This window comes from Enhydra lutris, unplaced genomic scaffold (genome assembly GCF_002288905.1).
Source record: "Enhydra lutris kenyoni isolate GAN:26980312 unplaced genomic scaffold, ASM228890v2 scaffoldscaffold5, whole genome shotgun sequence".
NCBI classification, from domain to species: Eukaryota; Metazoa; Chordata; class Mammalia; order Carnivora; family Mustelidae; genus Enhydra; species Enhydra lutris.
This window is the reverse complement of record NW_019154089.1, coordinates 45,792,507-45,814,313: the sequence shown is the minus strand read 5'-3', so window position 1 is coordinate 45,814,313 and position 21,807 is coordinate 45,792,507. Positions and strand designations below refer to the sequence as shown.

At 38.3% G+C, this 21,807-nt stretch overlaps 1 protein-coding gene across 1 annotated transcript in view; it reads right to left on the bottom strand.

Moving 5' to 3' along the window:
* LOC111141198 (3-oxoacid CoA-transferase 1) overlaps positions 1-21,807 on the bottom strand; it is a 125,956-nt gene that overhangs the window by 60,795 nt on the left and 43,354 nt on the right. Inside the window, exons 8-11 of the mRNA XM_022493605.1 lie at positions 6,353-6,460; positions 4,976-5,090; positions 1,987-2,081; positions 296-344 (exon numbers count right to left, since the gene is read on the bottom strand). Of these exons, the coding sequence (XP_022349313.1) occupies positions 296-344; positions 1,987-2,081; positions 4,976-5,090; positions 6,353-6,460 (367 nt within the window). The remainder of the gene's footprint in view (positions 1-295; positions 345-1,986; positions 2,082-4,975; positions 5,091-6,352; positions 6,461-21,807) is intronic.

Genomic DNA, 21,807 nt, shown 5'->3' with positions numbered 1-21,807 from the left:
TGTATAGGCAGGACCCTCACTGGTTGACCCATCAAAGTTCTTGCCATTATATGCAGCCCCACCTGCAATTTCTCTATTATCTTACTTTTCCCTAAGTAAGAGATGATCTCTGAAGAGCAAGCCAGGCAAAGAAGAGACTAAGAAGGCTTCTCTACCCTCCGCAGTGAAAAACACAATGGAGCACTCTCCAGGAAAAGACAATCAAGACAATTAAGCCCAACTCCTTTCTCTTATTTGGCAGAGAACTAAATTAATAGCCAAGGAAAACACTGGAAAAACATGTGAGGGAGCTTACCTGCATTGATTAGATCTGCATCAACTTCATTTTGTAGTGGATACGGACCCTGTCAAAGCACACTGAGTTAGTAAAAGAAGTTTCTCACTGAGTCACACACTAAAATCATAATATAAATAACTTCTCTAAAAACCCTGGGATAGTACTATCAAAAGACTTGAGGGGAACCTTCTAAAAATAATTCCAGTACGTTCATGGCTATTTCTCATATTGATTAGTCTTTCCCATACTAATAACTGTGATAAATAAAAAATTATTTCCTAGAAATTACCAAGTTTGAAAAGAAATGTTAATATTAGAAATACACGTCACTAAAACCAAAAGTAATTATTTAGTGCCTACGATGCAGTCAGTGTTACTTGTAACTCTTCCTGGTAGCATCCATGACCACAAACAAAATGGCTGCCTTATTTGACTAGAGGGTTGCAGAGAGGCAAATTTTCATCATTTTGGTATGCAGCACCTAAAGGCTCAAATTTGGAGTCCTAACCTTATTTCTCACAACACCTAAGTTTTGAAGCCTTTATTTTCCCTTTGCCTGGTTACTCTCAGTTTTGCTTTTTAATTTTGCATGTATTTTTATAAGGCATCTCTACATTACTTGAATGGGGTGAGTTGTTTTAGAACATAACATACAGTAAACAAAACAGGAGGAAATGGAAAAAAGGGGTGGGAGGCATAAGAGAGAACCACGAGTGAGGAAATCTGAGCTAGGAAATTCTAACATGCTTTCAAAATGAGGGACCAAACATGTATCATTTAAATAAACTGAAGTGGCAACTAGTATTTTAGGACTATGTAAATTTTCCCTTTAAACACTGACCATGGATAAGATATATCAACTAATTTCCCTTGTCTTCTAAATGAGGGAATTGGTCCCTCTGTGGCTGCAACATGAATCTTTTATCCAGACTCATGTCAGTTTTGCACATCTGAAGATGGTCATGATTACCACCACAATCAGTATCAACTATATGCTCCTGATCATTATTTATGTTTTAAAGACTAGATATACTGTTCCATATACACAATTTTTATTGCATGAACAGTTAAGGTCTACTCAGAACAACAGGAGATTAGAAATCCTATAAACTGGCCAAACTATAAATAATCTCTGCCATAGTTAACATTACGTAAAAAATGTCATCCAGGAAGCAAAAGTATTTCTTATTATTAGAGTACTGAGTAAAAAGTATATCCAAATTCTGTGAGAATGTTGAGCTCATCTGGAAGGTTAGTCTTGAGGAAGAGAAAAATTCTTTCCTTTTGAACAACATGGACTCAAAATGAGAATTAGGTAAGAAGAACTTTTTTAATTAATCGTTTGTCAAAACATGTCCCTATTCCTCGAGTAAAAACCTTACTTTTCAGTTTCTCATTCAGAGCCTTACAGATCATTGTTTACTACAGAATTCTTTATGACCTTCACTACCTTGTCCAACCACACAAAAGTTAAGAAAGTTCATCTGAACAGGAGGACACTGTGAGGTCTCTCTGAAGCAGGCACACCAGGGGAGGAAGACACTGACAAGATGGCACAGGACGAACAGCCAGAAAGCCCAGATAGTCAGGAAACTACCTTAAAAATAAGGCTGGGAACTTCAAGCTAACAATTCTCAGAAGATTTCACTGTATGGACTATCTCGTTTTCTATCGAGACTGGATAAATAAAACATTAATTTCTGTCTTACCAAACCCAAGATTCCATTTTCACTTTGCAGATGAACTGTGATATTTGGGCTGATAAAGTTGCTGGCCAGAAGTGGGATTCCTATGCCCAAATTAGCTGGGGAAAAAAGATGTTAAGGTCCACCGTATAAAAGATAGAAAGATTATGCCATAAATCTGCCACATATAGAAGTCTGAACTTCTGATCTTTAAAGGCACTTGCTCTGAATGTAATCACTGAACATATTCTCCCATCACTCTCCAGGCGCTATTTTGTAATCTTTTTAAAAAACAAAATCCCTAATTTCAATAACATTAGTAGGCTTTCCTGTAAAGGTATCAAAGTGGTGGATTCACAGGTCATTTTTATTGTAAGACATTTTATTTTCATTAATGTGCTCAGCAAATGTGAACTGGTATATTATGACTTATTATGACAGACACATTATTAAACAAGGCTTGACCTTTGCTTAAAAGTAATTTTCACTATTCAAAACTCCACCTAAAAATAACAATGATTTAGTATTCTCAAAAAGGGGTATCATTTTTAAATTAAAACGAAAGTTTTCTGACAATACCAAAAGGTCTGTCTAAAACTGCAATGATTCCTTTGAGTCACTGAGATAACGTTCATTGGTAACTGAATCTTCTCTAAGATATAAAGATGGAGGAGGTGGCTAAGTTTCAGTGAATATAACAGACCACATAAAAAGTAGTTGAGCTAAGGCATCACAGAGCTGAGAGTTGTTGTTTTTTTTTTTTAATTTATTTTTTCAGTGTTCCAAGATTCATTGTTTATGTACCACACCCAGTGCTCCGTGCAATACATGCCCTCCATAATACCCACCACCAGGCTCACCCAACCCTCACCCCTCTCCCCTTCAAAAGCCTCAGTTTGTTTCTCAGAGGCCAGTCTCTCATGCTTTGTCTCCCCCTCCAATTTCCCCCAACTCACTTCTCCTCTCCATCTCCCAATGTCCTCCGTGTTATTCCTTATGCTCCACAAGTAAGTGAAACCATATGATAATTGACTCTCTCTGCTTGACTTATTTCACTCAGCATAATCTCCTCCAGTCCCATCCATGTTGATACAAAAGTTGGGTATTCATCCTTTCTGATAGAGGCATAATACTCCATTGTATATATGGACCATGTCTTCTACACTCATTTGTCCATTGAAGGGCTGAGAGTTTGACTCTTATTCCTCAAATGATCAAAATTGGGTCCTGATTTGTATAATGGTGTAGATTTAAACTTGCCTCTCAACACAAACAGGCTGATCAGATCAGAGATACTCACACTGCCTGAAACTGTTGTCTATACTGTACACAACCACCCCAGACTGCAGGACTGGCCTTAGAATTAGAACAAAGAGTTATGGCACTTTGATGAGATTCCAGGAACAGTAAGATCTTTGTGAATCAGAGCCAGAAAAAAAAAAGTTTGTATGTGCTGCAATATTATAGACTATGAAGGCTAGCAAGATGTCAATGAACCAAGACACTGCTTGTAGACACAGTAATTCTAAGCAGCTCTGACAAAAGCTCCTTGGTTCATTTCTTACCAGATCACAATCTAGTACAGTGTTGTTTGTACTTCATTTCTCACAGTGATATACAGATCACACTGAGATATTAATTTCATTATGAGCAAGTATTTTAGATAAGGGCAACCCCAATGACAAGCTTCTTACCTGAATTCTTCCATCATATCCTATAATTTTTTCAGTTATTCAATGCTTTTTAGTAGGTCAAATATGCCAGGGATAAAGAAGTCTGGGTACTCTGGGTTGAAAAAAAGTGGGTGGAATGGAAAGACCATTTATATGAACTAACTTGCAAATATTTTTCATAGGCAATATAATAACAGCAAATAAAGAACACCTAAAAGCCATTATTATCTAAAATTAGTGGTATCATACAGTCAGTGTTTAAATGTCAGTGGGAAAACAACTGACTGATGGTCATTAGAAAACCCAGGGCCTAGCTTTTACCTGCTCAGTTAACTTGGCTGATGCTCTATCTTGCTGATATCGGAGGTAAAGAGAGGTGCTACTATATTTTCCTCCCCCATGTGAATTCTCACTATAACACAAGGTATAAACTGGAAAAAAAAGAAAAATGAGGTGGTGGAAGTAAAAATAAAGTAGAAACAGAGTTTCCCCAGTCAGGATCAGTCTGAAAGAGGATATTCATGGTTGGGGGAAGCTCGCAGAATGAAGACAGTTATCATGTTTCTAGATTCTCTTTTAGGAACTTTAAGTATGCCTTTAGGCCTTTAAGTATGGCTTTTGTGTATTTACTACTCAACAAGTATTTATTTTATCAAACACTATTTGTATTTTATGCAGTATTTGTTATTGTATAGTTCAATATTTGATGCATTGAAAATCAGCAAAATGGCAAAGAGACTCACTGTTAAACACATTAAAAAACTGAATGGTAACTGTACTGAATTATCTCAACCTACCTCTTTTTTTTTTTTTTTTTGGACAAAGTATCTAAAGCAGAATTTGAATCATTCATTGAATACCCTTACAAAGCGTTAGACATAGAAGGGTGCGCTCATGGGACCCTTGCCAAAGGAAACAGGGGTTGTTAAGAAGTTGGATCTTATGTTTCAATGAGTATGCAAATGTCAGAACACAGAGAAAGCAAATAGCACTGTTATAACTAGTACTTCTGAGATTTGAAACCTCATCTTGGGTAATCTCTTTTCCTAATAACCTTTAGCAAAATGCCAAATTGTACATTAGAAATCCATTGTATACTATAAAATAGCTAAGCAAATTTTGGTTGCCATTTTGCTTCAAGAAGGCAAACAGATTATAATTCCAATTTTATATACTTCAATATCTTTAGGTTATATGCCACATTTTGTAAAAATTGATTCATTGCTTTAAAAGTTACAGCAGACTAGAAAAGAATCACTATGCAGGAGGCCTAGTAGCCTGATGAATACAGAAAAAGTGAGGGCCATGTCTGCGCCCAGCCCCAGGAAGATAAAGGATACCATACATGCCGTCCTCAAATTCAAGAGCTGCCCGCTTGATGATCCGCTCCCTCACATTATCTCCAGATTTACCAGATTTGGTTTTTACATCCTCCTCTTTCCGGACTGATAGACGCTTTAAAATAAACAGAAATAAATTATTCATGGTTGAGGTATACCTTGTATTTTATCACTACTGAAATATAGAATTTTACTGCAAAAATTTAAGTCTCTCTCATTACTACTATTAGACAAATCTGTAATATAATAGAGAGGGTTATATTTTTTAAAGAATAACATGGGTGGTATTTGATGACCGAAATAATTTTTTAGAAAGTGAAAGAGGTCGGATTTGTTTGAAGAAGATATACTTGTTCTGTTCTGGTTTTTTGAAGCAAATAATCCCTCTATTACTGTCACACTGACTGCTACTGCTATGATTCTTAAGACTTCTGAAACTGAATTCTCAGGTGCTCAAGGATTGAGCCAGAACAAAGAAAATGAAGAGACCTTGGGACTCTGTTTTTGCAGGGCTGTCAGAATATTTTTACCAGGTGTTGCTACTGCCAAGTGCATATTTCCACTTGCAGAGTCTGGACTGGTTTTGCTACAAGTGTACCACGGGAATCATAAAAATATCCAGAAACCAGCCAGGAAACTACTTCCATTACTAAATCTCCTTGACATAGACTCTGGTTTCTATTTGCAAATGTCCCACATCCTTTCTCCCTAGCCCCCTAACATTAGTATTAGATTACAAAATATCTTTGTTTGACACACAGCTGAGGGTATCTCTGATTGCCCAGTATCTCCTACTGGATGTCGTCCATTCTGTTGCTGTTCCCGAGACAGTTGTGAATCTCGATATCAATTCTGGCCCAACTGAACATTCTTTATGCTCTCAGTAGCCTTAGAATACTTCCACTGTTCCTGGTACCTACTCATTGCCATGATCTCATATCCACCAGCTGCCCAGAGCCTGATGCTAATGGGAATGACATTCTGGACTTAAAAAGTGCAAAGCAATTCTAAGATAGACATTTCTGAATAATCAAACATTAAGTCCAGCAGGGCTAAAACCTTCTCTACCCTAGGACAGCCAGTCAAAACTATGCATTGTAAATTAAGACAGTTACAGAAGCCTGAAAACACAGCCCAGAGATGTCACGTATGTCACATAACTTGGTGATATATATTTGGTAAACACAATCACTGTTGGACTGGACAATAACATAGATGATCATGTTCCCTTAGGATGGACACATAAGAAGCTCCTACTAAGATCCAAAGCAAGACTTTCCATTCAGTTCTAATTCCTTATCATCTGGAATGGCTCCAGGGGCACATATCTCTGATAATCGGATTTATAACTGCTAACAAAGAAGCTAAGTTAATTACCTCAATTCTTTTCTCATATTTTTCTCCCTTTATAAGGCGATGTACATAGATCTTAGGAATATGGATGTCTTCTGGGGCAAATGATCCAATATCCACAATTTCTTCAACCTAGGCAAAAAAATAAATAAATAAATAAATAAATAAATAAATACTGAGAGCTTAATTCTTAAAAAAGTGAAGTATATGCATTGCTACCTCCAATTTAGATTATGTATACAATGTAAATATGTGTGTGTGTGTGTGTGTGTGTGTGTGTGTGTGTGTGTGTGTATGCGCGCACCTGGATGGCTCAGTTGCTTAAGCATCCAACTCTTGATTTCGGCTCAGGTTGTGATCTCCAGGTTGTGAGATGGAGCCCAGCGTCCTGCTCTACACTAGGCAGGGAATCTGCTTGGGATTCTCTCTCTTCTCTCCCTCTGCCCCTCCCCCCATGCTCGCTCGCATTCTCTCTCTCTCTCTCTCTCTGACCCCCTCCCTCTCTCAAATCAATGGATCTTTAAAAAAATAATACACACACACACATATATATATCAAAAAGAGACAATATATTACACACACACTTCTCGACCCACAAAAAAAGAAGAAATTCAAATACTTATGTCTGAACATAACATACAGAACACAAAGCTCCATAACTTAGTCTTTGCCTAAAAGAGTCTCAGTCACAAATTTGTCAAATGGTTTCTCAGTAGAGCTGCTTGAACTTTCACAAATTGCAGCTCAAAACGTGAAAGCACATCCCTTAAACCCAGATTTTCAAAATTAATTGGAGATTTATCATATCAAAGACAAAAATCTGTACCAACATCTGCTTGGTCAATTGAAGAGCTTTTTAAACATAGATACAAATGCCATTTGTAACAGTTTTTAATTATTTCTGTTATTAGCTTCCTAGGATCGTGATAGAACTGCAATTGCTGAAATAATTTTACTTAAAGACAAATCTTAATTTCAATATGGAAATTCAAAAAGGAAATACTAACTAATAACTAGAAATACTCAATGTAATTAGAATCAAAGTCATTCACAGAGCAAAAGGGCATTTTACAGCAGTATGAAAAGCTCCAAGTTAGTCTGCTATTTTATAATTCATTAAAAAAAGACAAAATAGTATTTTTATATCAATATAAAAAGAACCTCAGAATAACAATGATCAAGAAAAACTAAGGTTGGGGCACCTGGGTGGCTCAGTGGGTTAAAGCCTTTGCCTTCGGCTCGGGTCGTGGTCCCAGGGTCCTGGGGTCGGGCCCCACACTGCTCTCTGCTCGGCAGGGAGCCTGCTTCCGCCTGTCTCTCTGCCTACTTGTGATCTCTCTCTCTCTCTCTCTCTCTCTGTCAAATAAATTTTTAAAAAATCTTAAAAACAAAAACTAAGGTCAGTGTTGTTGGGGTCAAAGAATTACCTTTCTGGGGCCAAGAAAAAATATTATCTTGAAGACTGTTGGGTGCTCAGTTCAATATACACCATATCCAAAGTAAAGAACTACTTGCTTAAATGAACTAACTTGTGCAAGCTGAGTTGTAGTAAACATGCCTCCCACACTAATAACCGAACTCTCTGGAAGTTTTGAGGTCAAGTAGCACTTTTTATGCTATTTTACCCTGTACACTCATACCATACTCCTCCTCCAATGAAATAATACCAGGGGATACAAGAGCTATTTTGTTATTATGCACTGCTCCCAGACAGCACTGCTCCAAGTAAGAGTCAGTAAACATGTAGGCAACAAACTTGAAATAGTGGGTAGAGATGCATATCTGCCTTTGTCTGAGAATCTAGCTCTAGAGAAGGCATAGGATTCCCCACCACTGGAATCTGTATCCTCCCCCCAGGACCTCTGTGCCACTCAAGGTGGTGACCAGGTAAAGAGCAGGGGGATATAGGAAATGCAGAGCCACAAGGCATTATCACTACTACTTCAAGGAGTTGGAACTTGTAGCCATTCAAGTTCATCCATATTTTTATACTTATTTAATTCAAGCCTTCAGAGAGGTCCAGACTTAAAAAAATTTGTTTATACATTAACCCATTATCCTGAGGATATAAATGAAGACTCATTATTCATGAAAATATTGGCCACAGCATTTGGTAAAATAATGTGCTGGAAACAACCCAAGTTATCCGCAATAGAGTAATGGTAAAATATATGTGGTACATTCACATGAGGGACCAAGACCTTGCTTTCATCATACTTAATGACACATCATAATTTATTGTTTCATAAAAATGCAAGATTTTGTACAAGTAAATATTTACAGATATGCCCTTTGGCACAATTATCTCTACACTTACAAAAAACTGAAAGGAAACACAGAAATGCTAATAATTACTGCCTCTGGGTAACAGCACAAGTTATTTTTCTTTCATTTTACTTCTACAATGAAAACTTAGATTTTTTTTTTTTAAGATGCAGCAGACAGTAAGTAAGGAGTTTCCCCAAACTGAAAACTACATGAAATGGAGGAGGTCATAAATTCCTTAACCAGTTACACATGTACCAAAAGGACATGTGAAAAAGAAAACAGGAACTCAAACAAAAACTGTGGTTTCTAAACTCTAAAAGCACTTACACCCTTATGAAATGAATTAAGGAAACTCTTTTGCCTACGCTTTTTAAAGATAATGCGAATTATTCTCCCGATCCTGTTCCAAAAGTCCGGGCCCTCCTATCTCTTGCTTCAATTACTACTGCAGCTTCCTAATTGGTCTCCTTGCCTCTGCCCTTCAGCAAGGACAAGAAACGTAATGGAAAAGAAAAAAAGATAGTAATCCTCCTTATTTAGACCAGAAATGCTGATGATAACCAATTGTTATTGTATTCTGATTCCAAAAAAGAAAGTTTTGTCCCAAAACACCATATTAAGACAGTTTCTTTTGGGCACTTGGGTGGCTCAGTCAGTTAAGCAGCTGCTTTCAGCTTGGATCATGATCCCGGAGTCCTAGGATAGAGCCCGGCATCGGGCTCCCTGCCCAGTGGGAAGTCTGCCTCTCCCTCTGCTTCTCACCCTGCTCTCATCCTCTCTCTCAAATAAATAAATAAAATCTTAAAAAAAAAAAAAAAAAAAAAAAAAGACAGGGTTTTTTTTTGTTTGTTTGTTTTGTTTTTTACCAAGGACAATGACATCATGACTTTCACAACAAATAAGGTGAAAGAATGTGTCCTGACAAAAGAACTCTGACAGAAAATAAGAATCTGGTTAAACATCATCAGTCTACACTCTGTCATCCTGATAGAAGTGATTTTCCTATTGTAGAAAATGCATGTGCAGCATTTGTCCAAACAACATCAACACTCAACAGTATTGAAAACTTCTAAACAAAAATCAAAGCTTTCTCAGAGTTGGTTAGCAGAGTTAATAGCAAAGGAAGAAAATATTTGAAGTACAAACCAAAAGAAGAAAACATATGTTTTCAGACAATCTGTGAAAAGGGTTTCAAAAACCTGGAAAGGCAGAACTATCTTAATGCAAGCTACTGAAGGGACTGAAGCCTTCTCTACTGCTCTTGTGTGATTTGGAAAGAACCGTACGGAAGAATCAATGTGTGTGTGGGGGGGCAGTCTAGTGAGATCAGGCGATAACATAAGAGCTAAAGGAAACCTGAAAAGAAAAAGAGGAGTAAAATGAGCTTGTTAGGAAAAAAGTAAAAATAAACGCTCATAGGAGCACTCACTAACCATGGCACCTCCCGACATCAGAAATGGGCGAGACAGAAAATAAAGAACAAAGAAGCAGTCTCAGTGCAAAGCAATGAGCAGATTTAGGTATCCTCAGACAAGAGCAAGAGGGAGGACAGGTAGCTAAGAACACCCAAGAGTTCTCCCTGGCACGAAGCATAGTTCTTATGCAGCACCATCTGGTTCATCTAGAAACCCAGACACTTGAGGCTTCTCTAATTAGTACTTGTCTTCAGTCATTAGCAGGAAAACAGAGGCTAGGAAATGTTAATTATTATTGATTTGAACTTCGTTTTAAAAGGTTGCTTTCTCTGCCCTGTACCCCTTTTAGTTTATCATTCTGAAAAGTTTTATTTTAAAGCTCAGACAAGAAGAAGAATTCATCCTTGGGCAACAATGTTTTTTTTTTCCTTGGCAAACATTATTTATATCTCAGGTAAGGGAACAGAGGAGCTACAAGGCAGTGACTTTTTTTTTTTTTTTTAAATCTCTTTTTAGTGACAACCTGAATCCGTGATCGCCACAAAAAAATGGGCCCAACCCTGCAAACCTCACTGTGATACAAAGTGAGGGCTGTTTGGGGAAGAAAGGGAAGAATCACACTGCAAACTTTTTTCCCGAGTCATTTTAACTCTCAAAACAGGTTAGGATGAACATTCTTCTTTTGCTAAGAAATAAAAAAGCCAACAACGACAAGTAATAATATCTACAATCATGAAAAATACTGACCCCAAATTAGGAAGAGCTGTGGAAGACCAGAAAAATGGAAGAGGGAAGCATGAGCAATAACAGAAAACATTACAAGTTAGAAGCCAGAGGTGCTCTGGATGATAAGATGAGAAAATGTAGAGCAAAAGGAGGTCAGTAGCATGCAGGGTATCCTTCTTAAGAATCCAAAAAAGGAAAAAAAAAAATTTTTCCAAAGGAGCAAGAAGATGCATATTGTATTAAGCTTCCTGCTAGGGATGATATGATTACTACAAAAACCTAAGTTACAACAGCATGGAAGCTAAAAGGGCCTGGAACAAATTATGTAAGGTCTTAGATGTCCTATACATACAAGCACAAAGACTGAAAAGATGAGTTGCTATTAAGGAAACCTGGAACCTTAACAACACTGATAAATATAACATTACTGAAACTTCATTGACTGGATCTCATGCCCATAGATACTCTACAATGTTCAGTGAAAACCAGCTGACAGAACAAGAAGCTATCTCAAGAAAAATATGCACGTGCCCGGAAAGCCACAGACCTAGTGATGAAACACGGTGAAGCATATTCAACGTGAGTTTAAGAGGAGAAAGAACATCACAGTGTGGCCACATAATCAGTGCTCACCAAACTAAAGATGCAGAGGACATATTTTTAATAGAATGTCAGCACTGCTCAGAAATAAGACAGTCATATCATGAGAAGTCTAATTATCTGAACATCATCTGTTCACCATATTCCTCTGATAAATTCTGTATTGCCTTCTGACAAGTTCTGCATTTCATAAGGAAAACGTGAGAGAAATCCTGATTCTGGACTTTTAACCAATAAGGATAAAGTTGGTAAAGTAGAAATGATGGAAACCCTGAGAGAAAATGACAATGTGAAACTGGAATTTGTAAAAGACCAGGAACTGCATCCTGGACATACATAGAGATGTATCCTGGTCTTTGAAGAAAAGCAGATTTCAAAAAGTTGAGAAAAAAAAGAAGCAGGATCAAGTGGTCAGGAACCCTAAATGACAAACTTAAGAGACTTTTCCATTTTGATGAGAGGAAAACGGACCACCTTGATGATGAAGAGAACAGCACACAAAGAAGAGTGTAAGAGGTATAACATGGATGGCTATGCGGTTCTGCGTATCTCCAAGGGCTCCCACAAAAGAGAGACAAGTATGATCTAGGACAAATGGGAGTCACATGAAACCTTCAGAGGTATGTCAAAAGGTATAAAACTGAAATGAGATGAGTCATAACCAAAAATGCTACAGATAAGGAGAGAGTGGTCTCTGGGGTGACTTTGCTGTTGCAGATGAAGAATTTAGAAATGGTAATCAGCATGCTTGAGACAGGACAGAAAGCAGTTCGATTCCATTTTGCTCCTGACTCCCCCATCAGCGAGTAGGAAAGGGCAGTACTAATATGGCTAAGGAGGAACTAAATTCCAAGAAGAGTTAGATTCTCTGAACTAATACTAGGCCCTAGACAAAATGATATACCAGGATTCTTAAAGAGCCTGAAAATATGGTCACAGAATTATAGTCAAGTGAAAAATGGTAGCGGCATTGAAAGACAGAGAGAAGGAAATAGACTCCTTTTTAAAATAAGGCTTGGTTCACAACAGTATTCTAAATGGGTTATTAAACAGAGAGCTTATAAGGTCATGAAACAGAGAATAGAATATTGGGAGGCACCAGGACAAGCCTCCCCTAGACCACACCATGCAGAATGGACTGCATTAATCGGCAGATCAGGCTAGCACCTGGTAAGCCATCAGAAAAACTGTGTAATTTTCACAAAGAACCTGACCAAGTTCCTCATGAATGCTGTACAGATTCAGCAGGGAAATGTGCCTTGGATACATTCACTTATATTCAGCCAGTACAGATTAAGCACCTACTAGATATAGCAATGAAGAAAACAGACAGAAAGTCTGCTATGATGTGCAGATAGGTAGATAAGGACTTGAAGAAATCACAGAAGTACTTGATGGCTTGACAAACCCTTAGAAGTCTCTAATACTGTGCTTTTTAACCTAGGGGAAAATGTGTAGTTCTTTACAAATCCCATGAAAGCTACATCCAAAAGAATCTCCCAGTCTATAAAATCCTTCATGAGATTTCAGGGGTTTGGTCCATAACAAAACCTCCCTATTCTTCATCCTCAGCCAGACCCCAGATTAGAAAAGCCCACTCTGGTGGGTGAGATCTTTGGTCCTATCCTGTTAAACAACTTTATCAAGGCCTTAAATGAAGACAGAGAACACATTCTCCGTCTTCATTCAGAGTCCACTGTGGTTCAGAGGAAAGGGTCTGTGTGCAATGGGCAATTCTGAACAGATACATTTCCATCTCTGTCAGAGAAGACAATTTCAGGCTCATGACCTCCCAAGTATTCAGCAAAAGTTCAAGTGACAAAAATAATATTCAAGGAGTCCAAATATCCTTTTATGTTCCAAGATGAGTCTGCAGTAAACTGGAGCAAAGCAGTATCCTTATACCATTGTTATAAAGGGCCAGTTTCTCCTCAAAATCAAATGAGTTCTTTCATACAATTAAAAAGAGGTGCCAAGATAAAATTCTGTCTAGTTTTAATACAAAGAATAGTTGTACTTCACCTGATCTGATCATTAGTTTCCTTTATATGATATGTACTATCAACTACATCTCAGTATTTTCACTTTTACTTGACATCTTGTGCTCACTCATGTTTGCCATGACAGTATGATTTTTCTAGTCCAATTCCGGTTCCATTTTAAAGCTCCATTGCTTTTCTTTCTTCTTACAGCCCCACTTTAAAATGATAGGGCGCCTGGGTGGCTCAGTGGGTTAAAGCCTCTGCCTTCGGCTAAGGTCATGATCCCAGGGTCCTGGGATCGAGCCCCGCATCGGGCTCTCTGCTCAGCAGGGAGTCTGCTTCCCCCCTCTCTCTGCCTGCTTCTCTGCCTACTTGTGATTTCTGTCAAATAAATAAATAAAATCTTTAAAATAAAATAAAATAAAATAAAATGATGTTGTTTTGTATATATTCCATGTTTTGTAAGCTACTTTACATCATTTCTGGAACAAAATGGGTAAAAATTAAACAGTGCATGTATCAGACTGGAGAATGATACAAGGCCGAAAAAAAGAGCTGACACTGATAAGATAAATATACTGCCATTTGGGGATTCCAGGGTGGCTCAGTCAGCTAAGCGTCTGCCTTTGGCTCAGGTCATGATCCCAGGGTCCTGGAACTGAGCCCCACACTAGACTCCTTGCTTAGCCGGGAGCCTGCTTCTCTCTCTCCGTCAGCCTGCTGCTCCCCCTGCTTGTGCTCTCTCTGACAAATAAAATCTTAAAAAGAAAGGAAGGAAGGAAGGAAGGAAGGCAGGCAGGCAGGCAGGCTGCCTGGCTACCATCTGGTCTCTACTGGTTAGGCAAATGAAATGGGCGAATATTAACTGAATGAAATTCAACAGGAAACAAATATTGCAAAGTAATACCTGTCTAATAATTTTTTGAAGAGGAAATATAAAAGTGTTTGACTGAGCACCAGCACAAAGACTACATGTGACAGAAACATCCAAAAATGCCAGAAAAATCTTCCTTTCTCCCTTTGCTGTCCTGCCTCAGAATTCAGGATAAACACCTTAAACCTCATGTTCCTCATTACAAAACAAAAACTATTCTTCCACTCTACAATATCTCATCTGAAACATGGATGAGAAGGAAAACGGATGAAGCCATTTGAGCTCATTAAAAGAAAAGCCTGGGGTGCCTGAGTGGCACAGTTGGTTAAGCATCTGCCTTCAGCTCGGGTCACAATCCCAGGGTCCTGGGATCAAGCCCCGCATCAGGCTCCTTGCTCAGTGGGGAATCTGCGTCTCCCTCTGCTACTCTCTCCCCCAACTCTCGCTTTCTCCATGTCAAATAAATAAATAAAATCCTTAAAAAAAAAAAAAGAAAGAAAGAAAGCTTTACCTAAAAATAGCTTAATTTACTAAAACTATGATTAGCCACAAAATTAATAGACAGTATTCATCCAAAAAAAAAAAAAAGTAGGAATAATACTTCATGGACTACCCCAATAGTTTTTGTAACAGAGAGACTGTATTTTAGAAACAAATTTTAAAGCGGGACGCCTGCCTGGTGCAGTCACTTAAGTGTTTGACTCTTGGTTTTGGCTTAGGTCATGATCTCGGGGTTGTGGGATTGGATCCCACGTTGGGCCCCACGCTCAGTGCACAGTTTGCTTGAGATTCTCTCTCCCTCTCCCTCTGCCCCTCCCGCTCATGCTCTCTCTCCTCTCTCTAAAATGAGTACATCTTGGGGCGCCGGGGTGGCTCAGTGGGTTAAGCCGCTGCCTTCAGCTCAGGTCATGATCCCAGGGTCCTGGGATCAAGTCCCGCATCGGGCTCTCTGCTCAGCAGGGAGCCTGCTTCCTTTCCTCTCTCTCTGCCTGGCTCTCTGCCTACTTGTGATCTCTGTCAAATAAATAAATAAAATCTTTAAAAAAAAAAATAAAATAAAATAAGTACATCTTTAAAAAAATAATAAAAACAAATTGAAAGCCGTATAAATATTATTTTCATTTCCACATACTCTAGTACTATATCCAAACAGTCTAGTCCATGTTGGGTTTTTTGCTAGCATTGTTTGTTTTAGTTTGACCAAAAAATGCCAATCTTCACTAAGTATGTGATTTTATAACATTCAGGCAGTATTATAAATATCCACATTTTATTTGTCATATCTTTTTCTAAAAGGAAATTTTTTTTAGGGCTATAGCTAATCCAGAGAAGTAATTAAAAGGAGCACATCCACCCAAAGGAATGAAAACACTTCTAACACGTTCATTCAAAGCACCAGTCTTATCTACAATACTAAGGGAAAAAATTACACCATTATCACATACCCCAAGGAAAACAGGGAGACATGATATAATTAAAAGAATTAAACTGGGAACATTTTTCACTGAAGAGAGTTATGGAGAAATAGGAAGTGGAAGAAAGTCTGTGTTCAGTTTTTACAGCCAACAAAAAACTGCCTATTAGTGATGTCAACTGAAACTTTGTTTTAAAACTGTTTCCTTCCATTTGGGGCTGTTAATCATACTTGGAGCTTTCTGCAATAGAAGAACCCAGCATTTAACACGTACACTGCAAAACAGAATTGGGTTAAACTAGCATTTCTGGAACACAGTTCATGATAGCTTAATCTAACAGAGATTGCAACTAGTGTTCCCCTTGAGAATGACTCGATAATTTAAATTTAAAATCCTTCACCATGTGGGAGAGAACAAGAGCTTTCTTTTTTCATTTCACCTTTTAAATGTTCTTTATATGTTTTTATTCTATAAAGCAGTAAGCAAAGTGGCATCCTATTTATTTCATTAAGAACATTAAAATGCCATGTTTCTTTTTCCCTGATTTAGTATAAGAAAGGTATACATAAGAGTCACCTAGGTCGGGCGCCTGGGTGGCTCAGATGGTTGAGCATCTGCCTTCAGCTTGGGTCCTGATCCCAGGGATCGAGTCCCACATCGGGCTCCCTGATCAGTGGGGAGCCTGCTTCTCCCTCTGCCTCTCTCTCTCATGAATAAATAAATAAAATAAATAAAATCTTTTTTTTTTTTTAAAGAGGTGCCTGGGTGGCTCAGTTATGAGCCTTCAGCTGAACCTTCAGCTCAGGTCATGATCTCAGGGTCCTGGAATGTAGCCCCACATCGGGCTCCCTGCTTGGCAGACAGTCTGCTCCTTTGTCTCCCTCTGCTGCTCCCTCTGCTTGTTTTCTTCCTTGTTCTTGCCCTCCCTCTAATAAATAAATAAAATCTTAAAAAAAAAAGTAGACAAAATATGCAAAAATAAACAAACTTCAAGACAACATACCCTTCCCACCCTCAGAGTAGAATTCCCAAAACGAGATCTTTAAGTCCTAAGGAAATTCAAACATATTTATCACCTTCTCAGCCATGATGATAACAGTAAGAACAAGCAAATGGCCATTCCCTCCATACAAATAGCAGGTACACAGAGTCGATTTTACAGCTGCCATCACTTTGTTCCTTCTTTTCCCCCCCACAAAGAATTTCAGCCTTTAGTTATCATCAGGGAAAGCAGAGCCAGTCCTGCCTCTGAGGCCATCATTCCCAGCAATCACTGAAAAACCTACGGTGAATAAAGCTGATGAACTCCCAAACCTAAAATGTCCTTTTGGCATATACAGCTCATCTCTGAAACTCAATGCCATATTTGAAACAAGTTAAGAATGATAATTAAAAGAAGCACCCTGATCTTTTAGACAGAATTTCCCCCAGTAAAGTAAGTGGCTACAGTTGATGGTAAACAGTAATTTGTTGATGCCAATACTTTGTAAGAGAGTGATTCTGTCCATATGATTCTAATGGCATCTATTTTATCCACTTCTCCTATACTTAAAAAATAAGGAGATGACAGAGTATGACTGAGTACTGGATTTGGAGTAAGAAGATGAAGATTCTGGTTTTAACCCTAATGTCATCTAGCACTGTGTTCTTATGTGAACCACTTAAAGTCATTTCATCTCTAAAATGTGGAAGTTGAGGTTTTTATTTTTTAATTTAATTTTATTCTTTCAGTGTTCCAAGATTCATTGTTCATGCACCACACCCTGTGCTCCATGCAATACGTGCCCTCCAAAATACCCACCACCAGGCTCACCCATACCACCACCTCCCTCGCCTCCAAAACCCTGTTTGTTTCTCAGAATCCACAGTCTCTCATGGTTTGTCTCCCCCTCCAATTTACCCCAATTCACTTTTCCTTTCCTCCTCCTAATGTCCTCCATGTTATTCCTTATGCTCCACAAATAAGTGAAACCATATGATAATTGACTCTCTCTGCTTGACTTATTTCACTCAGCATAATCTCCTCCAGTCCCGTCCATGCTGATACAAAAGTTGGGTATTCATCCTTTCTGATGGAGGCATAATACTCCATAGTGTATATGGACCACATCTTCCTTATCCATTCGTCCGTTGAAGGGCCTCTTGGTTCTTTCCACAGTTTAGCGACCATGGCCATTGCTGCTATGCACATTGGGGTACAGATGTCCCTTCTTTTCACTCCATCTGTATCTTTGGGGTAAATACCCAGTAGTGCAATTACAGGGTCAGAGGAAGTTGAGTTTTAAATGATGCCTAATATTCTTTCCAGTCCTTACATGTTGTAAGTCTATATTAGTTCTCAGATGTGCTATAAAAAGACCTTAAAGTATGCAAATTAATGTATCTTTTTCATTACTCCAGGTTGTTGAACACTAAATCATTCCCTTCTTACTGGGTGTACTTTGTTAAATGCAACACATGATTTTAACTCTGCGCCACTTAGTTACCTTCAATACTCCTTTGGACTTCCATGTTTGCTAGGCCAACGCTCACCTGGGTAAACAGGCAGTTGCATTTACAAGGCCAGTTTATTTGCCACCAATGGATAACCCTCTACCTATCTAGTTAACTACCATTGTTTTTGTTCTACTTTAACTGCTAAGAAAAGCCTACTGAATGAGACACACTATCTATTCCAGCCAGCATTAAAAGGCACACCTTGAGATAAAATGATCCCAGGGAAGTCAGAGGAAGCTGGTCACAGTAATAAGGAAAGGAATTACAGAACAGCTGGCAGCAGATTATCAAGTTCCTCAACTCAGGGCCTGACAAAGGCCTCAAATATAAAACTGTCAGGAAGAACCACTGAGGATAAGGCATTTTTGCTTCCTTAGACCACAGCAGGATAATGATGCCGATCAAGTAGAATGGGCAGAACATTTCTAAGCCTGCAAAGCAATGCTTATATTTTAAAATAGCTGGCTCAGTGACTCTAACCTCATTTAATGAGCATCTATTATGTGCCAAGCATTGGGCCAGATGCTGAGGATACAAAGATGAGTAGGACAAGGTCCCACAAGGTGTTCCTCGTCAAATGGAGGAGAGAGGTAAACAGCAAATCCCAGTACGCCTGGTGATAAATGCGGTCACAGAGGGAAAGCTCCACCGGGAAGGCAGAAATGAACCACAGAAAGAAGGGTGGGGAGGGCATTTCAGGCAGAAGAAATGCAAGAGCGAAGTCCTGGGGTCAGGAAAGACTGTGATGTGGGGGAATGTGAAGAGACAGCATGCAGGAACAGGAGCAGCAGAAAGAAGTCTGAAAATTTTATTTTATGAAATGAAAAGCCTAATTTTGGAAAAGCTATCAGAAATGCGAACAGCTATCCTGAACAAAAATGAAATGTGATTTCATTCATATTTCAAAAAACTTACATGAGAGTTCACCTGAACTTCATATACTGCTAGTGCAGTTTCTTTTGATTACTGTTGCTTCTCTCCAGAAAAGAAATTTTTAACAACTTGGCAATTACATCCTCTCACTTTTATTAATTTTTGGTTGTGCACCTGGATTTTCTAGGGGCCTAGTGAAAGGCCACTGGGAAATCTGGATATAGTCTAATTTTAGAAGGCTGCCATATGCTATGTGCTAAAATTATAATAACGATACATCCTGAAATGTGTTTATAAGAAATATAACCAGTAACACAAAAGGGGTCAATAAGTAATGCTTATCACTTTTCCTCTCACACACGTCTTACTTAAATCATTTATGTAAGCCATGACTTTAAAATGTCTTCTTTTTTAAGCTATACTCTTGAACAAGAAATATTTGGAGAGTAACTCCTTTAAAAAAAAAAAAAGCAGCTAATTTTTAAAATGAAACAATCTTGCATAAGCCCTAATTATCACTTCAGTATTTGTAGATGAGATCTATATTTGAAGTGGAAAAAAATAACATTTTTTGACAAGGTCTCTGGAAGGAGTGAGGAAAGCCACTATTATTTTAATAGGAGTGACTTTAAAATCACACGCTAAATTCTTAACACCAACATGGAATAAATCAATAAGTAGGTCAAAAGTTGTTAGGTAAACTAAAGGAGAAAGTAAAATTAGTAAAAGTAATCTTTGTCCTTTTTGGCAATAAGACAGTTTTGTGAAAGAGTATCCCCTCAATTTATACCAGTCATACCGTGCCTTACTACTCAATAATCTTTAGAAGAGAATATCACAGGTAAAGATTCCAAAATCATTGTATTATGTTAGAAATTCCCTCTGGCCTTTTCCTGCTCTCCCTTTCTCAACAGAATCTATGTCCTCATTTGCAGTGAGATGATTTTGTGGGAAATCATGACCTTAAGTTTTAGAGAGCTGTCTCGAAACTGTGTATCAACAGAGCACCTGACTCACACCTTATTTTAGGAATGGGTTCCGTTCTGTGGGTATAGCTGCCAGTCCCAGCTACGTCTCTCTGAGAGCCTTAGCCATTTTACTTCCATAACTAAATTACTGCTATGGGTTCAAGATGCTCTTCCTTTTCTAGTTTACTAGCCAGAGCCAATCCAGTTCTTTCCCAGGGTGGAGCAGCTAGGAAGATACCCCCAGGAAGCTGGGTTCAAACCCACAGAGCCTAGCTTCAGATCACACATGAACCACAATCCTGCACTTCCCCTTCTTCCCTCATACAATTCTTCATCTAAGTGGGAGACTCTAGAACCTGGGAATGAAATACTAAAGACATTCCCACTAAAAGAAGGACAGTGGGGCGCCTGGGTGACTCAGTGGGTTAAGTCTCTGCCTTCATTCAGCTCAAGTCGTGGTCTCAGGGTCCTGGGATTGAGCCCTGCTCTGCCCAGCAGGGAGCCTGCTTCCCCCCACCCCCCACGCCCTGCCTGCTCTGCCTACCTGTGATCTGTCAAATAAATAAATAAAATCTTTAAAAAAAAAAAGACAGTAATACCTATAACACCTAAAATCACAAAAGAAAAATAAATAGCCAACAAATATCCAACTGCCCTTATCATCAAAGATAAATAAATTAAAACCATAGGACAGCATTTTTTACACAGCAAATCATCAAAATAATTTTAAGTATAATATCCATATTGTCAAGAATGGTTCAAAAGTGACACTTTAATATATCACTACAGGATAACTGAAATTACCTTCCTAGAGAATAATTTAGCAATATTTACCCAAAGTTTGTAAAATGTTGATGCATGCACCCCAAAAAATCCACTTCTAGGAATTTTGTTAAAGAAAATAATCAGACATGCACAGAAACAAGAATACTCACTAAAGCACTGTCAGTAAAAGGGAAAGATGGAAAACAACATCTAGCCTCATCTAACAAGTCCAACAACAGAGATTTGGTAATATAAATTTGTGTATTAGTTATTGAAATAGCCTCTTTTGAGGGAATATTTAATAACATGCAAAAACATTCTTAATGTCTTATGTAGTGAAATATATATATATATATATATATAAAATATGGTCATAATTTTATAATATATAGAAACAGGAATTAAAGAAATCAAGCCAAGAGATAATCAATTCTATTGTTCCTTCAAAGCCCTTGGTTCCAGGTAAGAAGTATCTCCACATCCCATTTTGGCCCATCCCCACCCAAATATCCTTAGATCTGTGAGCCAAGAGGAAGGATATCAAATGCCTGGAGTTCTAGCCTCCCTTTCACAACACACCACTGTAAATATCTGCAGAAACAAGGCCAAGAAATAGAAAGGGGTCCTGTGGGGTTAGAGGCACAAACCCACAGCCCACAACAGCAGGGAGGATCCCACAGCAATTGCTACCTTTACCATTAAATTTAGCACACATCGCTCTAAATACAACTTCTCATTTCTAGGTGAGCCCTATCTCATCAGCTAGATTCTGAGACTAAAATAATTTGTGTCATACAGAGCAGATCCCTCTCATCTGTGAACTTAACAGTCATGTTTTTTTACTATATTCCCGAACAACTCCCATTTGTTGTTTTGGTAAGCTACAAACTTGACTCAACATGCACCTAGAATGGATTCCTAGCCGACTGTCCACATCCCATATTTAAGCGAAGTGTTGTTTTTATCTCTACGTGGTCACATGTGCAGTAACCTCTTGAAAGAATAAAACTTTTATTTCCTTGTAAAAGTCTGCACACAATACCTGGAACGTGGTACTTGGATATTGGGGAGAAAAAATACAAGAAACCAAATACCAA